Source organism: Cyanistes caeruleus, chromosome 1 (assembly GCF_971803275.1).
Source record: "Cyanistes caeruleus chromosome 1, bCyaCae1.hap1.1, whole genome shotgun sequence".
In the NCBI taxonomy this organism is placed as follows: Eukaryota; Metazoa; Chordata; class Aves; order Passeriformes; family Paridae; genus Cyanistes; species Cyanistes caeruleus.
Window position 1 is genome coordinate 43,190,489 of NC_141701.1, and position 19,458 is coordinate 43,209,946.

At 37.3% G+C, this 19,458-nt stretch overlaps 1 protein-coding gene across 4 annotated transcripts in view; it reads right to left on the minus strand.

The window, feature by feature from the left end:
- ASXL3 (ASXL transcriptional regulator 3) overlaps positions 1 to 19,458 on the minus strand; it is a 127,886-nt gene that overhangs the window by 14,451 nt on the left and 93,977 nt on the right. For all 4 annotated transcript variants that reach the window (XM_086889270.1, XM_086889244.1, XM_086889250.1 and 1 more), the window contains 2 exons: positions 4,857 to 4,953; positions 4,274 to 4,379 (listed from right to left, as the gene is read on the minus strand). In XM_086889270.1, coding sequence (XP_086745396.1) covers positions 4,274 to 4,379; positions 4,857 to 4,953 — 203 coding nt within the window. The remainder of the gene's footprint in view (positions 1 to 4,273; positions 4,380 to 4,856; positions 4,954 to 19,458) is intronic.

Genomic DNA, 19,458 nt, shown 5'->3' on the forward strand with positions numbered 1-19,458 from the left:
CAAAGGAATGAAGGACAGGATAAAGGTGAATGAAAGTGTCACACAGACACTACACAAATACACACATTCTAGTAACATATTGAAGATAAAGAACTGTAAGGTAAATAAGATAAAGCAGATTAAGGCCAGCAGAACATGGACTGAATCTTAATAGTCTTTTTCAATATTGGAAATACTTCTATGTTGAAGAAGAAACTGAAGTAAAGAAAAAGGCTTTCTAAAGAAGAAGGCTCAAGATCAGCATGTTTAAGGCAATCTAAGATTGCAAAATAAACAGCTGATCTGTCTTCTCCCTTAGAGAAAAATCCCCCAAAGTTCACAAAAAAGCACAAAAATATAAGTGCAGCAGCAAGCAGATTTCTGTGAATGTGCTAAGGATAGGATTCAACTGGTAAAGTAAGGGCACTCAGTCATCCAGTGAAAAAAACCCAAAAAGCTAAGAAAGGATATATGAATGCTGATATTCTAGTGCTGTGATAAGTAGTACTAAGGGGAAAAAAAACCAAAGTAAGGAAAGGATTAAATCAGCAATAAAATTTGGAGGTGGTCTACCAAAAATTAAAGCTTTGATCTAGCTGATAAGTATTATCCTGACATGTAACTCTCAAAAATGAGAAAAGAAATACTATATTGACATAATAGAGTATAGCCCTTGCAATCTTGGGGCAACAAGCCAGAAGAATGTGGATTTCTAGCAACATGCATCAACTGATCTTGGATAAATGACTGCAGAATAAAATCTTGTATTTTGAAGAAAGTCAGAGAGAGGAAAAATGAACAAACACGAGGAAGTGGAAAAAGAACAAAAATGGATGTAAGTAAACTGCAACTGACAGTGCCTGATAAACAGTCTGGGTACAGATAAGAGCAAACACAAGATGCAATGTTCAGAGCTAACAGGGAAAAAGCATGCTAAAGTCTTTGCCATCAGCTGTGGAGTGTATAAAAATGTTTACAGAGATTCTGCATCTATTAATGGTCCTTCTTTAAGCAGAAGGTGAGAATTGTATTTACGTATGGAATATTAGAAGATCAAATTCACTTAAGTCACAGCAAAAATACTACTCTGATTGTAAAGTGAGCAAGTTAGCCTGCAAGACATTCATCTTGCAGGCAACACATGTGAGAAACAGCTCAGGGAAGCTTACAGATTCTGATAGTTCAGTCAAATCAACATAGCTAAAAAGAGACAAAGCCAAACCATACTGAAAGCTAGTTTAAAAACCAAAGCAAAAAAAAGGTAAGAGAATCACAGAATCCCAGGATAACCTGAGTTGAAAAGGATGCACAAGATCACTGAGTCCAACTCCTGCCCCTGCACAGGACTGCCTCATGAACCAACACAAGGTGGAAGCTACAGAAAAAGCTGTCATTCAGTCAGTAAACAAAGAGGAAAAGCACTAAAGTCAAGACAGTACATCTCCCCACATAACAGCCAAGCAGAAGAATGCAAGTGAAACAATGCAAGCAGGGGAAAGGGCAGGGGGGACCAGATTCAATACTTCAGACAAAATGGAAATTATGTGGAATATGACATTTTGTATAACAATGTTGATGTCAGAACCCTATGAAACCAAATGACATGTATCATCACAGACTGAGCAATTATCTGCCAAGCACTATGGTATCCAGCATTCAGCCAGCACAGCAGGACTGCTGGCTCTGCAGAATTATGAGCATCATTCTCTGTGCATGTGACAGTCATTTTTGATTGAGGAACTCCTGCATTGCTGGTAATAAACTTCTTGTGGAAGACCCTATATACCAGCATCTCACACAGCCCTTTCCTCTACGAAAGGTTAGTCACCGACTCTTCTCTTGATTTGCATAATGAAAAGCCATTATCTGAATGGCTAATGGTTCTTCATCTGAAAACCTAACTAGTATTTTTTTTTATACTAAAAGGATCAACATCTGGACTAAACTGAAGTCTCAAAGCTGTTTACTAAGAAATTAAGCACTTTACAATAAGACAGTCTGACACATTAAGAGCCTAGAATTTTCCTTATATGTAAAGATATAGGTATCTTTAAATATCTTTTTTAGGTATCTTAAAGTTATAAAGGTGCTGTAGAAAAAAATACACCGGGGAAAAGCATCTAGCAAGGGTGCACAAAATAAAACACTAAAACAGATCTGTCCATTTCTTGGCTTGTTTTCACTACATTTCCCAGTGGTCCAAGGCAGTGGATTGTGAGAAGCAGTAGTGGTACTACAGAAACATTTTAGTTTAAGATAATCAGTTATATGAAGTGTTCCCTGTGCCCTGGATTTCTTAAGTGAAGAACATCTGACAGCAAAACTAAGACAACTTATGTAATGATGGTTCACACGGAACAATTTTTCAGCCAAGTATTATGCATTTGATTAGTAGACAGTGAAGTAGACTGAGAACTGACTGAATGGCAGATCCCAGAGAGCTGTAATCAGTGACCCAGGGTGTATTTGGAGGCCCATTACAAGTGGTGTTCCCCAAGGTTCCATACTGGGCCCAATACAGTTTAACTTACTCATCAATGACTTGGATGAAGGGGTAGATGCCTCCTTAGCAAGTTCACTGACAACACAAAGCTGGGACAGGTGGCCAATACACCAGAGCCTGTGCAGCCCTTCAGAAGGACATTGACAGGTGGGAGAGATGGGCAGAGAACTGTCTGAAATTCAGCAAATCCAAGTGCAAAGTCCTGCACCTGGGAAGGAATAACTCCAGGCACCAGCACAGGCTGGGGGCTGACCTGTTGGGAAGCAGCTCTGCAGAGGGCATGGGGGTCCTGGTGGGCAACAAGCTGTCCATGAGCCAGCAGTGCCCCTGTGGCCAAGATGGCCAATGGGATCCTGGAAGCATTAGGAAAAGCATTCCAGCAGGTTGAGGGAGGTGTTCCTGCCTCTCTGTTGTGCCCAGGTGGAGTGCTGTGTCCAGTTCTGGCTCCTTGGTACAGGACAGACATGGAACTTCTAGAGATGGTCCAGTGGAGGGCAACAAAGATGATTAAGGGGCTGGAGCATCTCTCTCAGGAGGACAAGCTGAGGGAGGTGGGCCTGTTCAGTCTTGAGAAGAGACAACTGAAAGGAGACCTCATCAATTTCTCTAAGTACCTAAAGGTAGAATGTCAAGAGGATGGAGCCAGGCTCTTCTCAGTGATGCCAGGCAATAGGACAAGACACAACAGGCAGAAACAGGTACAGGAAGTTCCATCTGAATGTGAGGAAGAACTCCACTATGCAGTGACTGAGCACTGGAACAGATTGCCCAGAGAGGGTGTAGAGTCTCCCTCACTGAAAAACTGCCTGAATGCAATCCTGGGTCATGTGCTCAAGAATGACCCTGTTTGAGCAGGGAGCTTGGACCAGATGAGTGACTGTGGTCCCTTTCACCCTTACCCATTCTGTGGGTCTGTGATATGATTAAAGAATACTTTAAAATAAAAAGAAAAAATCAGTAATTCTTAAATAGCTAGTTTATATTTTATAATAAGTTCTTAGTATTTTTAAAAACAGATGTATAATTCTAAGTATTGATGAATTTGCTTTTAAAAATGATTTCTAAAATGAAAATTAAATTTTGGTTTTTTTTAAATAATGAAGATAAGCACTAAATCTTCAGCTGCTGAAGAATGCCATCTCTGTATCATCCTCATCAATGAAATTGTGCTGACTCACTCCAGTTGTGCACCTGGAGTGATACTATATTTAATTTTAGTCAGTTAAAGGTATTTATTTATTCTTTGCATCTCCTAAAATTAGATTAGTCATTGTCACTTCTGTTGTCTCTAACTAATACTTCTTCTATGGCATATATTCCTTTCAGGCCAAGGGCCATCTCTATCAAAAAATAAAAAAACTATTTGGTCTTAGTAACTTTGCAAGTAGCTTAGAAAAAATAAAACAAATTAAAACATATTGCAGAAATAATGCTACTGATCTTCTCATCCGTAGAAGCTGTATTTATATTTTACAGGAGGGAGGAATTACCCTAATGCCATCTTTTAAAAGATAATTAAAAAATATTCACATGCTTGTGTCTTAAGCTCTCTTTGGAATGAATTTTTAAGCATGAGTTATGACTCCTTAAAAATGCAATTGTAATGCAATTGCAGACACACAACTATAATTCTACCCACAGCGTCTTATACTGGAGAATGACTGCTCTTGATAACTGCTTTATTAAGTTTTACAGCATATGGCCATGCTATGTGAAGCATAGAATTATATTTTCATTTCCACCTAAAAGAAAATATAAAAAAACCCTCCTTTTATTTGCTTCAGTACTTACTTTTCACCATAAAACCTTTCAAAGAATTTTTCTTTCCAAGGTTCGGTTTTCTTTTCCTTTTCAATCTCTTGTCTGATGCGCAACTGCATTTCTGGTGTAAATTCTCCTAAAAAACAAATACTAACATATTGAATAAAAGTTGTCGAGGATTAATTCAATACGGGCAATTATAAATTGTGGATACAATGATGACGTCCGGTGACTTCTGATACAGTCACCCAACAATGCCAAATGAAAATATTGAAAACCCAAAGGGAGAGTGACATAGAAAGATTTAATTTACCATATACCATCAGTATTTCAAAGGTATATTGGAAGGGTTTAGTTGCATGCATTCACGTTTCCAAGGCTGACAGTGATGAAAATACTTGTGGCTTTTTTTTTGTTAACTGTCAAAATAAGCTGCCACAGCAAGCTGCAAAAATGTACTCTAAATTCAAAATGGAATCAGCAATTTCTCTTTCGCTGAATTACCAGTCTATTACAGTTTCTATTCTAAAAGTATTTCTCAAATGTAGAAAAAGAGACATTCTTCATAAAAACAATTAACCTTGGGCAAACCTGAGAGCAAGCAGAGAGTTACCTTCTGCCAGCCGCTGTTTCCACCCTTGCGCTGCATATGCGAAGAACTCGTTATTTAGAGCGGAGCTACTGAGGCGCAAAACTCCATCACTCCCCATCTAGAAAATAAGCCGATGGTAGCAGAAGATAGTGTCAGAAACAGCGTCAGCTAAGATCACATCAAAACAGAGTTTCAATTAGGGGAAATGGGGGAAGTGTAGGCAGTGGGAAGAACAAAATGACTACTACTAGAACAGCATTTTCACGATAGTCGTTACTGTAAATGGAAGTGAACTAATCCAGCATCAATGTGCTCTCTCCAGTCATAAGTGTTACTGATGATAACTCCGTTCACACCTGATTGATGTGCTTTAATCACAGCCCTGTCTTGAGACTATGTCTAGAGGCATTGTATGCAATCAAAAATCAAGATCATTATTGTAGTTGTGCATCTGCCTGTAATATGGTACAAAACAATATAATTCAATGCAATAAAGACAGTAACTTTGCTGTTTCTAAATAAGCTGTATTGGCCAAAGTGTGGATGACAGGCATCCTTAACAAAAGAACTGATGAAAACTCAGCACTGAAACTGAAAACAGCTCTAGTCATAATTTTATAGGCATCAAAAATGAAATCTGTGGAAGAACATTAGAATTATTGGTATTTTCTACACCTGCCAACTATTCAATGACAAGACAACATTAAAAATCTTAATCACAGTATTTTCTACAACAATTTTTAAAAGCAATCCAACTATTGAGCTGTCTTTTACCATAAAACATAATATATATTTTCAGGTTTGTGAGGATATTTATGTTTCCAAAGGAATTCTAATAATTGATAAAAGTAATTATATGAAACAAATTAGCAGTGGGTATCACCTCTAGCATAATATATAGACAGTAAAAAAAAATTAGCAAATTAAAATGTGAGGAAACAGCAGTAAAGATAATGTTGCTAGAACAAACACTCTCACTCCCTTCCAGGTAAGTAAGAGATAAATGTTTGACAATGCTATTTGTAATCTAGCAGTAAAATCCAGCACATTTTCCAGCATATTAACAGATGTTTTAGCTAAGTAATATCACCTAGTTCTCAGTGCCTGTTTCAAACAAGAGCCAGAAACACACAGGCGTGCCAGAAACACTGAATGATATTTCGATGTAGTTACTTCATGGAGCTCTATATTTCAATGACAGTACAGGCCCTATTTCGAGAAGTCTTTGCTAATTTACTTGTTGCCTAGTTGACATCTTGTCCCACAATTATCTCAGAGGAGCAAACCAGAAAAATGTGAAGTAGTATCCAGAGAAACAGCAATTAGCATGGAGTCTGAAAACCAGGCATTGCTAAAGGCGTTTGATTACAGTACGAAAATAAGACATGTGTGGTACAGAGTTCCTCAGCAGAATATGAACCTACAGAACTGCTGCCTGTGCTTTCCTGCTATATGGCATTGTTTTGCCAACATGTCACAGAAGTTGGATTTAAGTGGGTTGGATATGTAACGTTTCTATACATCTCATGATGTGGGTTATGGAACACATGCATATTAATTGCAGGTAGGCTATGACTAATGCTGAGACTAGAAGAAAACTGGAAAGAAACAGTGAAACGTGCAGCAGAAGCAGCAAGATAATAAAACCAGTGAGGTGAGAAAGGCGATAAAGAACATGTACCTATTGTACCTATTTGTACCTATTGTACAAATCAAACTACTATGACACATTATCTTCTTCCTGCACAAATTAATTTTGCCAGAAATACTTAAATTCCACAATTAATACATTAAAGAAGGATTTTTAAATATCAGTCCCTCTTGCACTTAACAAACAAACCAGTATACTGTCAAAACCACCACTTACACAATTTTCTAGAAAGGTCAGATGCAAAGTCACAAAGAAAAGAATCACAACTTACTCAACAAACAACTCTTTGTTCCTCTAAGAAAGGTGCTGAAGCTACCTTGAACTTCAACATAAATAGAGATGAAATGGAAACACTCACTTGCCAACGTACGTTCTACTCCAATCTTCATTAAGTTCAACAGTTTTTCTCTAAGCAGTGTTTTGCAAAAAAGAGTCATACAGACATTAAATTCTAATAATATTTAACCACATTTAACTGCAGGCTGTGTCTGAAAGGTATGGACCTCCTGAAACTCCATGGCTCAGCTGATGACAAACAGTGTAGCCATATCACCAGCCAGATCAAAAGATCTCATTGGAAAGTAATGATTTGTGGACAATAATTTTCTGTTAAATGACCAAAATTATTCAACTTGTTCTAAGGTTACACCTCTATTAGATTTCATGCAAGGCTGGAATGTACCACAATAGGTGGAAAGAGATTGCCCCTTGTCAGCAGCAATCCACTATCAGATTGCATTAAACATAATGTGAAACTGCAGCCAAGTGTGATTGAGCTATTTCACCGGGCTGCATAAATGAAGAGCATTATAAAACCTGCCAAGTTATATTACCATGTGAATACAAGAAGAAGAGTATTAGCTTTATTGTAGCTCTGTTTTTATAAGGACAGGAGAAAAGCAAGCTTTGCAGGAAGAGTTACCTCACCTTTTATTTTTGTTGGCTAATATACTTCAGAAAAAAATTCTATGCTTCTGGGTACAAATTTCTTAACAAAATTTCAAAAAGAAACTGTGAACCCCAAGCTAAATGCTAGGAAAAGGTCCAAACAAACTCAAATGTGATCTAGTTCACCTGAGAAAAAAGCACAGGCTGGAAATTCAGAAAATAAAGCAAATGTTAGCAAGGTCATGGGTAAAGGTCATTAGTTCTTGTGGACCAGAAAAAAATGCCAAGTAATAAGTATCTGTAAAAGAAAAAAAGGAAGGGGAAACAATCTCCTGAAAGAATAGCAAAAATAGCAAAAAGGGAGAACTATATTGCTTACCTAAGAAGAAAAAATATTATAGGTCAACTAATGATGGAATAACAGCCCATTTGTGAACTGTATCAAAAAATGGATGTATACTTCACTGACCACTTTAGGTATGAACTGCAGCAGCTTACAAATACCAGGGAACTATGTCCAGATGACTGAAAAGATGATGTTAAAGATGCTTAGGTTAAGAAATGTAAGAACAAACTAAACATGAAGTCACTGACTGACTGCATGATAGTCATTGCCACTGATGAGCTGGCAGAGAAGGGTCTTTCCAGAGATGTGCGTTCATAGGTCCACATAATTCATGGAAGATTTATTTAGTTAGAGCAACCAAAATCTAAACACGGGAGCACCTAATGATACAGAAGGTGGAAACACACTAATTAATTAGAGGAGAAGCTTACAATGATCTATTTTAACATGACATGGAAGAATAATTTCAGGCTTTAACATTATAGTGATGCATGAAAGTAGACATCATGCACTAGACTTGGTACACCTATGGATACTAATGTTAAAAATGGAAGAAATAAAGAGTTGTGCAGCCCCAGTGACTTTGCCCAACTTGCTCTATGAATTTGAGATCAAAGAGAACATTTGCTGGGAATGGAACAGGAAGGATTTATTCTATAAAAAAAGCTTGTAGAGAAAAGGATGAGGACAAAAAACGCCAAAGAAATTCATAATGGCCAAAGAGATAAAGCAAATTAAACAGAAATTTTGGAAACGTTACATGCACTATGCAGAAAGTGGATATCACTACCCAAACTAAATTAACAAAAAGTTAAATTGTTTAGCCATTTTCAGTTAATTTAAAGATTTCTACACAGTGAAAAACAGATTGAATAAATTGGAACAGACAAAACCCAAGTAATTTTATATCTAGTTGTTTTGAAAGAGTGCAACAGAAACAACAAAGCTATGTTTTATGCTTTTTCTCAATACCCTAGCCATGAGAAATCAGGCTAACATCTTTTACGCTCTGTTAAACTTTGAAGAACTAAGAGGTCATCCTTCTACAGTGTTAACAACCTCTACTGAAATATTTTCTTACTTCACCTGGAGAATGCACTCTCACCTGAATCAACAAGTTAAAGTGGAAATTTTGAAGCCATGGAGTGCATTCATTTCTCTAAGCTCTGATGATAGAGACAGCACAATTAACCACTAGCTTTAAATTAGAATTTGGAGAAACATGCCAATAAAGCAGTTCTTAAATACACTGTTAATTTTTATGGTATTTAAAAAATGCTGTCCAACAGAGACTGTGTTAATGAGCTGGAACAATAAACATTTCTTGGAAAGTTTATGTTTTATTCTGTTGGGCTCTACATTTCTGTTTTTTTCTGATTAAGCACAATGCTAGAATTATGTTTTCTAATTAATACTTTCATGCAGAATTCACAATGGCTTTTGAAAGTGTTATTGAAAGCAAACAAAAAACCACTCAACCCCAAAACATTTCTGTTAAAACCCAGTATCTATTTGCATTACAAAACAAATGTCAAACACTCTTATCAGAACAAACTGAGTAACCTTTCTAGAACAACTACTTCAATTATTTTCCTCCAAATTTCACTGAAAATTCTCTTCTGAAATAAGGCACGGTCTATTTTTTTAGCTCAACCTGAAGATGCACATTGGTGTTTCATGAGCATACAACAATTACTGCATAGGTGTGTCCTGGTAGGTTATATGGTTTTGGCTAGAATCTTGAAAGACAAGGAATCAGTCAATCTATTATTTCCATATCTCTTTCAAATGACTCAAAATCCTCCTAATGTATTTACAAGATTTCTAATGATCCACAGTACACAGTTCTCATGCAGTAAACCATATTTCTTACATGAAAACTTATGTGTGAATATCATGCCATTTGACTAGAATCATAGAATATTTTGAATTGGATGAGATCTTTTCAAGGTCGTCTAGTCCAAGTCCTCTGCAATGAGCAGGGAACACTGAACTATCAGAGGGACACATTCACCATCAGGTGTCTCAGAGCCTCATCCAGACTGACCTTGAAAGTTTCCAGCATGAGGCACCTACCACCTCTGTGGGCAACCTGTTCTAGTGTTCTATCACCCTCTTCATAAAAGCCTTTCTTCCTTACATCTAATCTGAATCACCGTCCTTCAGTTTAAAAACATTACCCCTCAGTTCCACAGCAACAGGCCCTGCAAAGAAGTTTTTCCACATCGTTTTACAGGCCCAGCCATTCCAAATCTCTCAGCCTTACAACAAAAATACCAAACAAAACCAAAACAAACCAACCAAAAATACAAAAGCAATCAAAAAAATCAGCAAAGGAAGTGAAGACTCATCCAAATGAAGGGCGCAGTACCACTCATTTTTTATACTCTTTCTAAAAATTGCTGCTAACTCTATATTTTATCTCAGGTGAAGTACAATCCTATAATTCACATCCTTTCCCAAAGATATGTAAAAGGAATTATCTACAAAAGATGGTAGATATGAGAAAATACATTTTGACTCTTTTGCTTTAAAGCTTCCAAAATACTATAAATGAAAAATTTAGGAGCAATAATGTCACATGCAGGAAACATTATATTCTTTTTATGTGTGCAGACAGACTGCTGTTTTGTAATGCAAATTTGTAACAAATTTGATTCTCCAGTGCTGGACACCAGCATTCCATTGACCTGTGATTATTGTACAGTGCAGATGGAGCATCTGAAGAGGCAGCAGCTTTAGTGACTGACATTCTGAAGGCAGACAGTTTAGAGAGCTTTATGCTCAAGTATTGACTTGATCTACATCACCTGAAATGAGGGAACAAGGACAACAGAGACTGTGTGATGAACCTCAGGGAGGTGTTGGTAGGTATGATACCTGCAAAACCTACCATTTTCACAGTTCATGATGTTCCTCCACCTCCACCCTAAGAATATTGCCAGAAATGAGATTGAGTTGATCAGAAGGGACAAGGAGGCTGTAGGAATCATCAGCATCAGAACCTAGGGATCTGTTGATATTTTTACCAGCAGCAATAGATGTATACTGATAACGAAGTGGTGGTTTAATAGATACTATAGGAAGAATGGCTTTGTCATCTTCAACACGTGATGATGCCCCAAAAAGGTTTAGAGACATGGCAATAGATAAGTAATGATTGAAAACAGCTCTTGAGGAGGAAAGGAACATGCTCTATAGACAGATTTGCTTATTTCTTTAAAATTTGAACGCCGTATTTATATACACAGCCCAATGGGCAAATCAAATTCAAATAAATCTTGTTCTGTGATCCACTGCCAAAGTAAATTTTATAAAAGGAAGGGCTGAAGAGGATAATGTGATGGAAGTGGTACATTTATTTCAGTCTTTAATGGTTGAACACTAATGCAAGAACTGCAAATGGTACGTAGGAGGACTTGGAAGATTTGGCTGACAATAGACATTTTTGACTTAACTTGCAAAAGGATGATCTGATAATTCATGACTGATAGTAATATAAAAGATTATGCTTGTTTGTGAAAAAAGAAGAAAAGAGAGACAAAAGAATTTTAAAAGTGTGATTTAACTAGGCATACTTTCATAAATGCACAATTAGTTGGAAGAATCCTGAAGAACACAGTGCTAGTGAAAAAGGAGTTAAAAAAACTGTCACAGTTCTTTAAATAAACAATGCTGACCACATGGAGTGCAAAGCCTCCTGCAAAGGAGTAATGGAGATTGTACAATAAGACCACATTGTCTTTGTTAGGATCTCACTGTTGATCTCACAGCATGTAGGGAACGGAAACGAGGTCAACTTACTAAGCAAGAATACTACAGCAGAACATAATATAATGGGCCAAAATTAGACACAGTTGGAAGGGGACACATCAAACTCCAGAAGAAATAATTCTGTAAGTACTTTAAAAGCAAGAAGATGATGAAAGAAAAAGTCCACTGTGCAACACTGGGGGAAAACTAGAGAAATACAAAGTTAATATTAAAACTTCCTTTTTTTTTGCATGAATCTTCACCAGAAATCTACTGGGTTGAGGTGCTTAATACAATTAATACCAGCAAAAAAAGGCAAAGGGTCAGAACTGACCTTGAACAGGCGAGGAGCTCAACAAATATTACTTAAATGCATTCAAGTCATCTGAGCTTGATAGTCTATCTTGTTAAATGCCCAGATATGAATCTATTTCAAAACTGTTAAAAGATGGATTTTGAAGAAATGCTAAGTACAAATGCAAATTATACATGCCAGTTATACATATATAGCACATATATATCACCTGTGTCTACAGAAGGGAATAGGAAGAGCTAAGGACTTACAGACTTAGCCAGCTTCAGAATTCCATGGTCTACGCACAGACAACCCATTCTTTTTTGTGATACTCTAGGCTGTCCTTAGACACTGATATGGGCACATTCTGAGCAGACACAACCCAGAATCTACATGGGACCTTTAGTATTTTGAAGAAGTTAGGCGCTCGCCTCTCAGTTGACTCGAGAAACCCATGCTTAAATACCTTGCTTCTTCCCTGTCTTCATGCTCCAGAAAATATGGGCAATGGTTAAAGAACAAGATAGAATCATAGGCCCATTTAGGTTGGGAAAGACCTTTAACACCATCTAGTCCAACCATTAACTCAGCACTGCCAAGGCCACCACTAACCCATGCAAGGTATCACACCATACACAAGTGCCTGAAAATTAACCAGGATCTGAGCAACAACCAACACAGATTTGTCAGAGTAGGTTACATCTGATCAGTCTATTTTCTCTCTGACAGCATAAAAGGCCTTGTGATAGAAGAGAATCAGCACAAGTTGTGTATCTTGATCGTAACAGTGTTGCTTAACATTTTCTTAAGCAAAGTCAGGATATATAAATTGTAATTAGGTCACAAAAGAGCTACTTGGAACACTTTACTTAGGGAACTATTGTTTATTTATTATCAACTGGGAGTCTGTGTATTCAGAGGCATGATAAAAAGATGGAAGTAATTTGAAAATACTATCAGTCAGAGAGCATGTACAGAGAGCATCAGAATCCTCTTGATGGTTTTGTGAATTACTTTGGAAACAACAGGGATAAGCAGGGCATTGCAATAGTGGGAAATGCAAAGTTTGACACTCTTGTATAATACAGTGCTGGAGAAATGCAAAATGAAGAAACAAAATGGCTATGCAATGGTTCTATATAAAAGTACCTGTATTGATGGACTGTTCACAAACTGAATATAAGCAAACCTTGCAATTGCAAAGAAGGTGAGCACAACACTAAGTTACAAACAGGAGTACTGTGTAAAAGCAGAGAAATGAGTTTTGCTCTCCTTGGTGTTACTTACCAGTTGAGTTGGAATAATACATTCAATTCTGACTGATACAACTCAGAACCCATAAAAAATGCAAAGGAGATAAATGAAGCTAAGAACAGACTTAAGGTCCTGGATCTACAAAGACTGCATTATTATGGTCTGTTTCTCAAGAAAAAGAAACAGAGACACAGCAATCTTGACACTCTACATGTAGATGCCAAAAAGAACAAAGAGTAGTCATCAGAATTGCAGCAAGAGAGATTCAGATCAGATCCCCGAGGAAAAAGCTTTCTATCAGTGAAAACAATGAAGCACTAGATTTCTTTGGAAGAGGCTATGAATTCTCCACCACTGAACAGCCAAAAAAAGTTTTAGCCAATATAAAGAAAAGCAGACATTGTTGATTTTGCCTTAGTGTAGAGAAGACAAGATAAATTTTCCTTTTTTGCCATGTTTTCTACATCAAGATGGTATAACAAATTGCCATCTATTACAACATCATTAAAAAGAAAACTAAAAGTGCTCTTGCATATATTTAACTTCTGACCAATTGCCAACCTCCAATTTCAAAGAAAGGTACTTAAAGAGTCAGTCCTTGCATTCTGGCTTCATGGCTTCTAACCTCTTAATGCCCTTCCAGTGGAGTCACTCTGTGCAGTCTAATGTAACTGACCACAGCTCGTGATTCGTATCTGAAAGAGCCCCTCATCTGCACACAGTGACCTTCAGAAACACTGTGATTTCATAAGATAATGGCTTAGCTTGCCTGCATCCAATTAAAACTTTAGATTACACTCAGTTGCTGGAACCAACATTCTCAAACACAAACTCATTTTATCTGCTACCAGTTATGCTTCATGATGCCTGGACGGATCCTGATTCACAAATAGCTTTTTTACTAGCAGTTGATAGCTTGAGCCATGTTAAAAGTCAAGGTAGATATTTTCTGCCTTGAGGCTAAGTGTGGCAACCCTGTGGAAGAGATTTCTCATTAAACCCAAGAGACAGAAATTCTCACTGGGAAATACTGAATGTCTGCAGAGACTAGTATTATAAGGCCATATACTTTGTCCATACTGATATTTTAGTACAAGGTACTGAAAAGATAAACAGAATTTATATGTGCTCCTGTTAGTCTCTGGACTGTTCATGTTCTGACTGACACATTCTTCAGAAACTAACAAGAGCTACTTGCACTTATAAAAGCCTAAATTCTCTACAGTAATGCAAAACAATCATTATCCTGTTCACTACTTTGGCTAATGACCTGGGAACCAATTATGTCAGGGAGTTATCCACAGCTAGAGCTCTCCTTGTTAAATAATAGATGGCAATTATAAACTTAACTTCTATCCATCTACAAAATACTTTTAAGTCTAGTATGAAAATAATTGAGTAAGTTTCTCCATTTCCTATAGAATACTGCTGACTGCTCAAGTATGCCATTCCCTATCTAAAAGTCATTTTTCCACTTACACAACTACTATTCAAAAGAGATTGTGATAAATGGGACCAAACTAAAAGGATGCTCTAAGAGTTGGAAAGTCTATAATAGAGAATGAGTGTGAATGCATTTGGGTCAAAAGAAAAAGCAGCTGTAGTTGTCACAAAAAATCTGTAAGTTCTGTTAAACAATGACTGCATTTCTGATGGTAGTGTTTCTGCTACACAACTCAATTCTAAGTGAGGATGCTGTATTTTTCAGCATTTAGACATATCTGAGTGGTACCATATGGTAACAACATCAGATCAAAGCAGAGGTTGAACTAACCCTTGATAATTGCAAGGAACAGATCATGTAGATAACGTGTGTGAAACACCACATAATAGCCAATTACTAGGAAAGCTGTCAAATAAAAGTTTTCTATTTCTATTCAGTTTAGCTGGCATAAGACTGAAAAAGGAAATTTTAATGTCCATAAATATTTCAGTCTATTTGATAGAACTGTGGCCACTAATTATGTGTATGCATCCACCATCTTCTATTTATATCAGTTGAATAACTGTGTAAGCAAACAATATTAACTTTTAGTATACAAAAGACTTCCGTGTGTTAGTTGTCTATTGCATGAAATACAGTAGTTGATTGTATTAGATTTGATGCTCTTCATTTTTAATTTTGTACTGATAGATTAAAAAGCTCAAGTCCAGTTATTTTTCCTCCGACTTTTTTATGGCTCGTGCAAATTCTAGTGCCATCCTCTGGGTTCTTTCTACAGCTTCTGATCTGAACTGGCCACGCTTCATATTGAAGATGATGACTTAATAGTATTTTTCTAAGGAAAAGGATATTTTGTTTAGTGCAGCCTCCCTGGTGTTGTTGGTGCTTAAAGGCTGGCTGAACAGATGTTTCTGCTGAGCTGTCCATAATCATGTGCATATTTTCTTTCCAAATTTGATTTAGAAACTAGAAATGGAACAATCCACATAATTTCCAGTACAAAATGGTGTATGCTTTCCTACACTAAATCAAAGAGGTTGGAAGGGACCTTGAGTGATCATCTAGTTCCAAACCCCTGTCATGGCCTGAGACACCTTCCACTTGGCCAGGTTGCACAAAACCCCAGCCACAGGAAATACCTGTACATGTGACAGATGACCTATCAAGTTAAGGCACAAGCCCTTCATTCATCTCCCAGACCTGAGAGAACCACACAGAAAGTACTAACATGTTTGTGTTACTGAACTATAACAGCACACTTCAGATGGAAATAAAAGTCAATTCGTTTTTAATATGTCCAAGGATGGAGAACTCACAACGTTTCTAGGCAGCCTGTGCCCTCACTAGAAAAAGTTTTACTTGATGTCTGTATGAAAGCTCCTGGCTTTTGGTTTGTACCTACTACCTCTGGTAGTGCCACATCCTTTTAGACACATTGGTGAAACTCCCTGGGCCCTACTCCTATCTAGGCAAAGTCCTAGAACTGGACAAGGCACACTAGGTGTGGCCTTAAGAGTGCTGAGTTAGATGGGATGGTCTGTTAAATTCACATCACAATGGCATTCATACCACTGCCTGTTCTCTGACTCCTACCCCTAAAATCTGAACCAGACTGTAATCCACTCTATAGAAGAGGTCCACACACATGGTCATCCCCTTGAGGGTAACAACCATTTCCCTTTACTTCTCTGCCTTTTCAAGAGAGGAAAAAGCTTGTCAACAGTTTTGTTACACACAAAAAAAAGGGAAAGAGAAACATACAGAGAAAGTCATGGTGTAATACTGGAGAGAAGCTAAAAAAGGAGGGGAGTGAATAGTTAAGGAGTGGGAAATTACCAAGTTTAGTAAAAAACATTTATGATTTCAGGTCTTGAGGACACAGATGTTAGCAATGTGGAAAAAGTAATGCAGCTGAAGAAGCAGAACATTTAAAAAAATGTTAAAATTTTAACATTTAAAATTTAACATTTAAATTCAACATTTCAAAAATTGAAAAAACCTACAGACACAATAGGACAGCAACTGCTTCTTTGCCTGAAGGTAAGGAACACTCAGAGGCTCATCTCAAACAGAAAAATGAACACATTTACACAGTGCCATGGCTGATGAAAAATCTATCCTTTCTTAAACCAGCTACCATGCATTTAAAGCCAACAGTGGAGGAGCTTCTGAGTAAGAAGTATATAAGCAGGAATATAAGAAAAATACTTCTAATGAGATGCAATTACCAGGACCTTTTTGCTGTTGTGACCACAAAAAATCTACAGTAACACTGAGACATATTATGAGTCATAATACGCGAATGGTAAGAGATGCATCCAACACTATGTACATACATTAAAGTGGCAGACAGAAATACGTGGTCTGACTCAAGAGCTGCTGAAAGAACAACGAAGTCAGCCACCACAACTTCAGGTCTGGGTAGGTGACATGGACTGGTAGCAACTCACCCTATGGATCTCTCAGCAATTCTGATGTACACCAGCTTGGGAGTTCATGTTCACTCTGTAGAAGCTCTCTTCCATGGATCTCACCTTTTCACAGTAAAGGGTAACATCACCCAGAATACAGCTAACTTTCTTTAGTTCTGATTATGAAGTTATCAATCCTTATAAGAAAAGTTCTCTGTCATTCCCACCTGATCACTGACATAACATGAACAGTCTGCCTCCAAATACAAAATGAAAAGACAGATTTTGAAGACAGATGGTGAAAGTGATTCTGAGTATTACTTTAGTCCTATAAAAAATAACCAGTTTAAACCTAGAAGTAAAACATCAAAGGATGAAAAAAAAAATATCTATGTCTATAGGAATAATTGCTTCAGATAAGAGGAGAAAAGCAAGAAACATCTTTTTGAGAAAGAAACAAAGACCTTTTCCATCTTCACTAAAGTGGGAAATATGCCATGTAAGACTGAAGAATTGTAAACATATGTTTTCAAAATGAAATGTGACTTGTTAATTTAGACCTTGTCTAAATCAAGAAGACAAGTGGGATAGCTATATTCATTCCAATACACTGTAGTGTCAAAAAAGACAATAGAATCCAATCTGTTTGAGCTCAGATGCAAGAAATTAGATGAAGAATTTTAGGCGAGTAATAAATCTGACAAAATGAAAAGATAAAGCATGCTTTAAAATGAAACAAAACCCATGCGAATACAAAAAAAAAACCACCTGAGAACATGCAGCAAATGTCTAACTGCATTCAAATTCTAGAACTAGCAATTAAAACCTCTTTTTTTCTAAGATATAGTTCATGTAATTAGTGAACCCAAGCATGTCAGAACACACATGAAAAAGCAAGTATTAATAAAGGTACTAGGAAAGGCACATAAGCCTGGGGGAAAAATAGGCACAAAAGCATATATGGATTGTGATCAAGGCAAGCATGTATGGAACTTGTTTAAGGAAAATTGACTGGAGAGTCTGAGAAAGTTAAACATTATTAAATTATCCAAGAATGCTCATATTTTGTAGAGTGCAGGAAAAATGCATATAAACAACCAGGGTCTATTCACTTAAGCTTTTAGTAATAAAATTATAGACATATACCTTTGAGGCCAAGAAACAGAAGGTGAGGGGAAATTACATGCAAGCATCTAAAATTAGTCAGTCATTTTTGATGACTGTCAAAAATGAAAATCCTGCATCTAATCCCTTTCCTCTAGGCATTAGTGCAAAAATGCACTGGTTTCTATGCAAAAAAATGGCTGCACATCCTTAACAAAAGAGAGAACAAACTAAATGAAATCTGAGATTAAATAATTCAAAGATCAGTAATGTTCTGAAATAATTAGGAAGCAAGTCTCAATTTCTTTTTTTCCCCTTTTGTATTTAAGCCAAACAAATCTATTGGAAGAGGGTGAGGGGAGGGAAAGGTGAGGAAAGAAGCAGAGAGAGGGTGGGAGTAAGGGTGAAGAGGGGTAGAGTGCTGCAGAAGCATGGATGGATCACTTCTGTTTGCTCTTCCTTTTGCCACACCTGCATCCAACATCCTGTTTCAAGCCCTCGTCTGTCTTCAGATTCAGAATGATAAGGAATGTTCTGCTCTCCATCTAATTCCAGTGCAGCCCTACAGTGGCAACACTGGAGGCACTGCAGACCGACTCATATCACTTCATTATTAGCACTTTGCAAGGGAGGCACAGTTGGATCACTACACACTGCAGTGCATCCCTAACAGCTCCATGACTTGGAGCATATCAGTCTCTTGTGCCCATATACATTACCACTTATGTCCACACATTAGTTATACTCTCCTAACACAGCTCCTAGCACAGTCTTTTAAAAAGGCACTTATGTGAGGCACTTACTTTCCCACTGGAAGGGAGGTGCTTTACCAGTTCTCTTTTTAAAGTGCTAATAATTCTGTCAAATGTAAATGGAACTTGTATTGCATACAAAGTCCTTTTTTTTTTTAAGCACTAACAGCTGTGCACTGTACTTTAAAAAACTTACTTGAAGGGAACAAGAGGGGAACAAAAGCTTCACTTGTCTGCATAAGAAGAACAACCTTGAGTGAAGGGCCCCTCGCACATCAGAAGGACTTATGGGAAAGGATGCTGCAGAGACAGCTGTGGATCTTGTATTTTTTAGCTTTCAGGGGGCACAGCACCATTGCTGTGTCCTACGAGATGTTCCAACTGAGTTCAGCCTTGCTACAGAAAAAAGCAAATGCAATAGTTCTGCTAACACCTCTGCAAAACGTGTTTTTAAAGGTGAGACATGTTTTAAGTGTGACAAGAGCTTGTAACTAGGCTTTAGAAATAAAAAAACCCCAAACTTCCACAACATGGATGTGGCAGGGTGGAAAACACTGATTCACACTTCTGAAATCCAGTGACCAAGCCTGCAGAAATATAAAACCATGACACCTAATCAAAAATGTAAAGCTTCCTATTCACATATGTAGACCTACTGATACTGAGGAGGACCTCTAGGGATTACTACAAACAAGCAAACAAGAATTCCATTACCACATCAATCA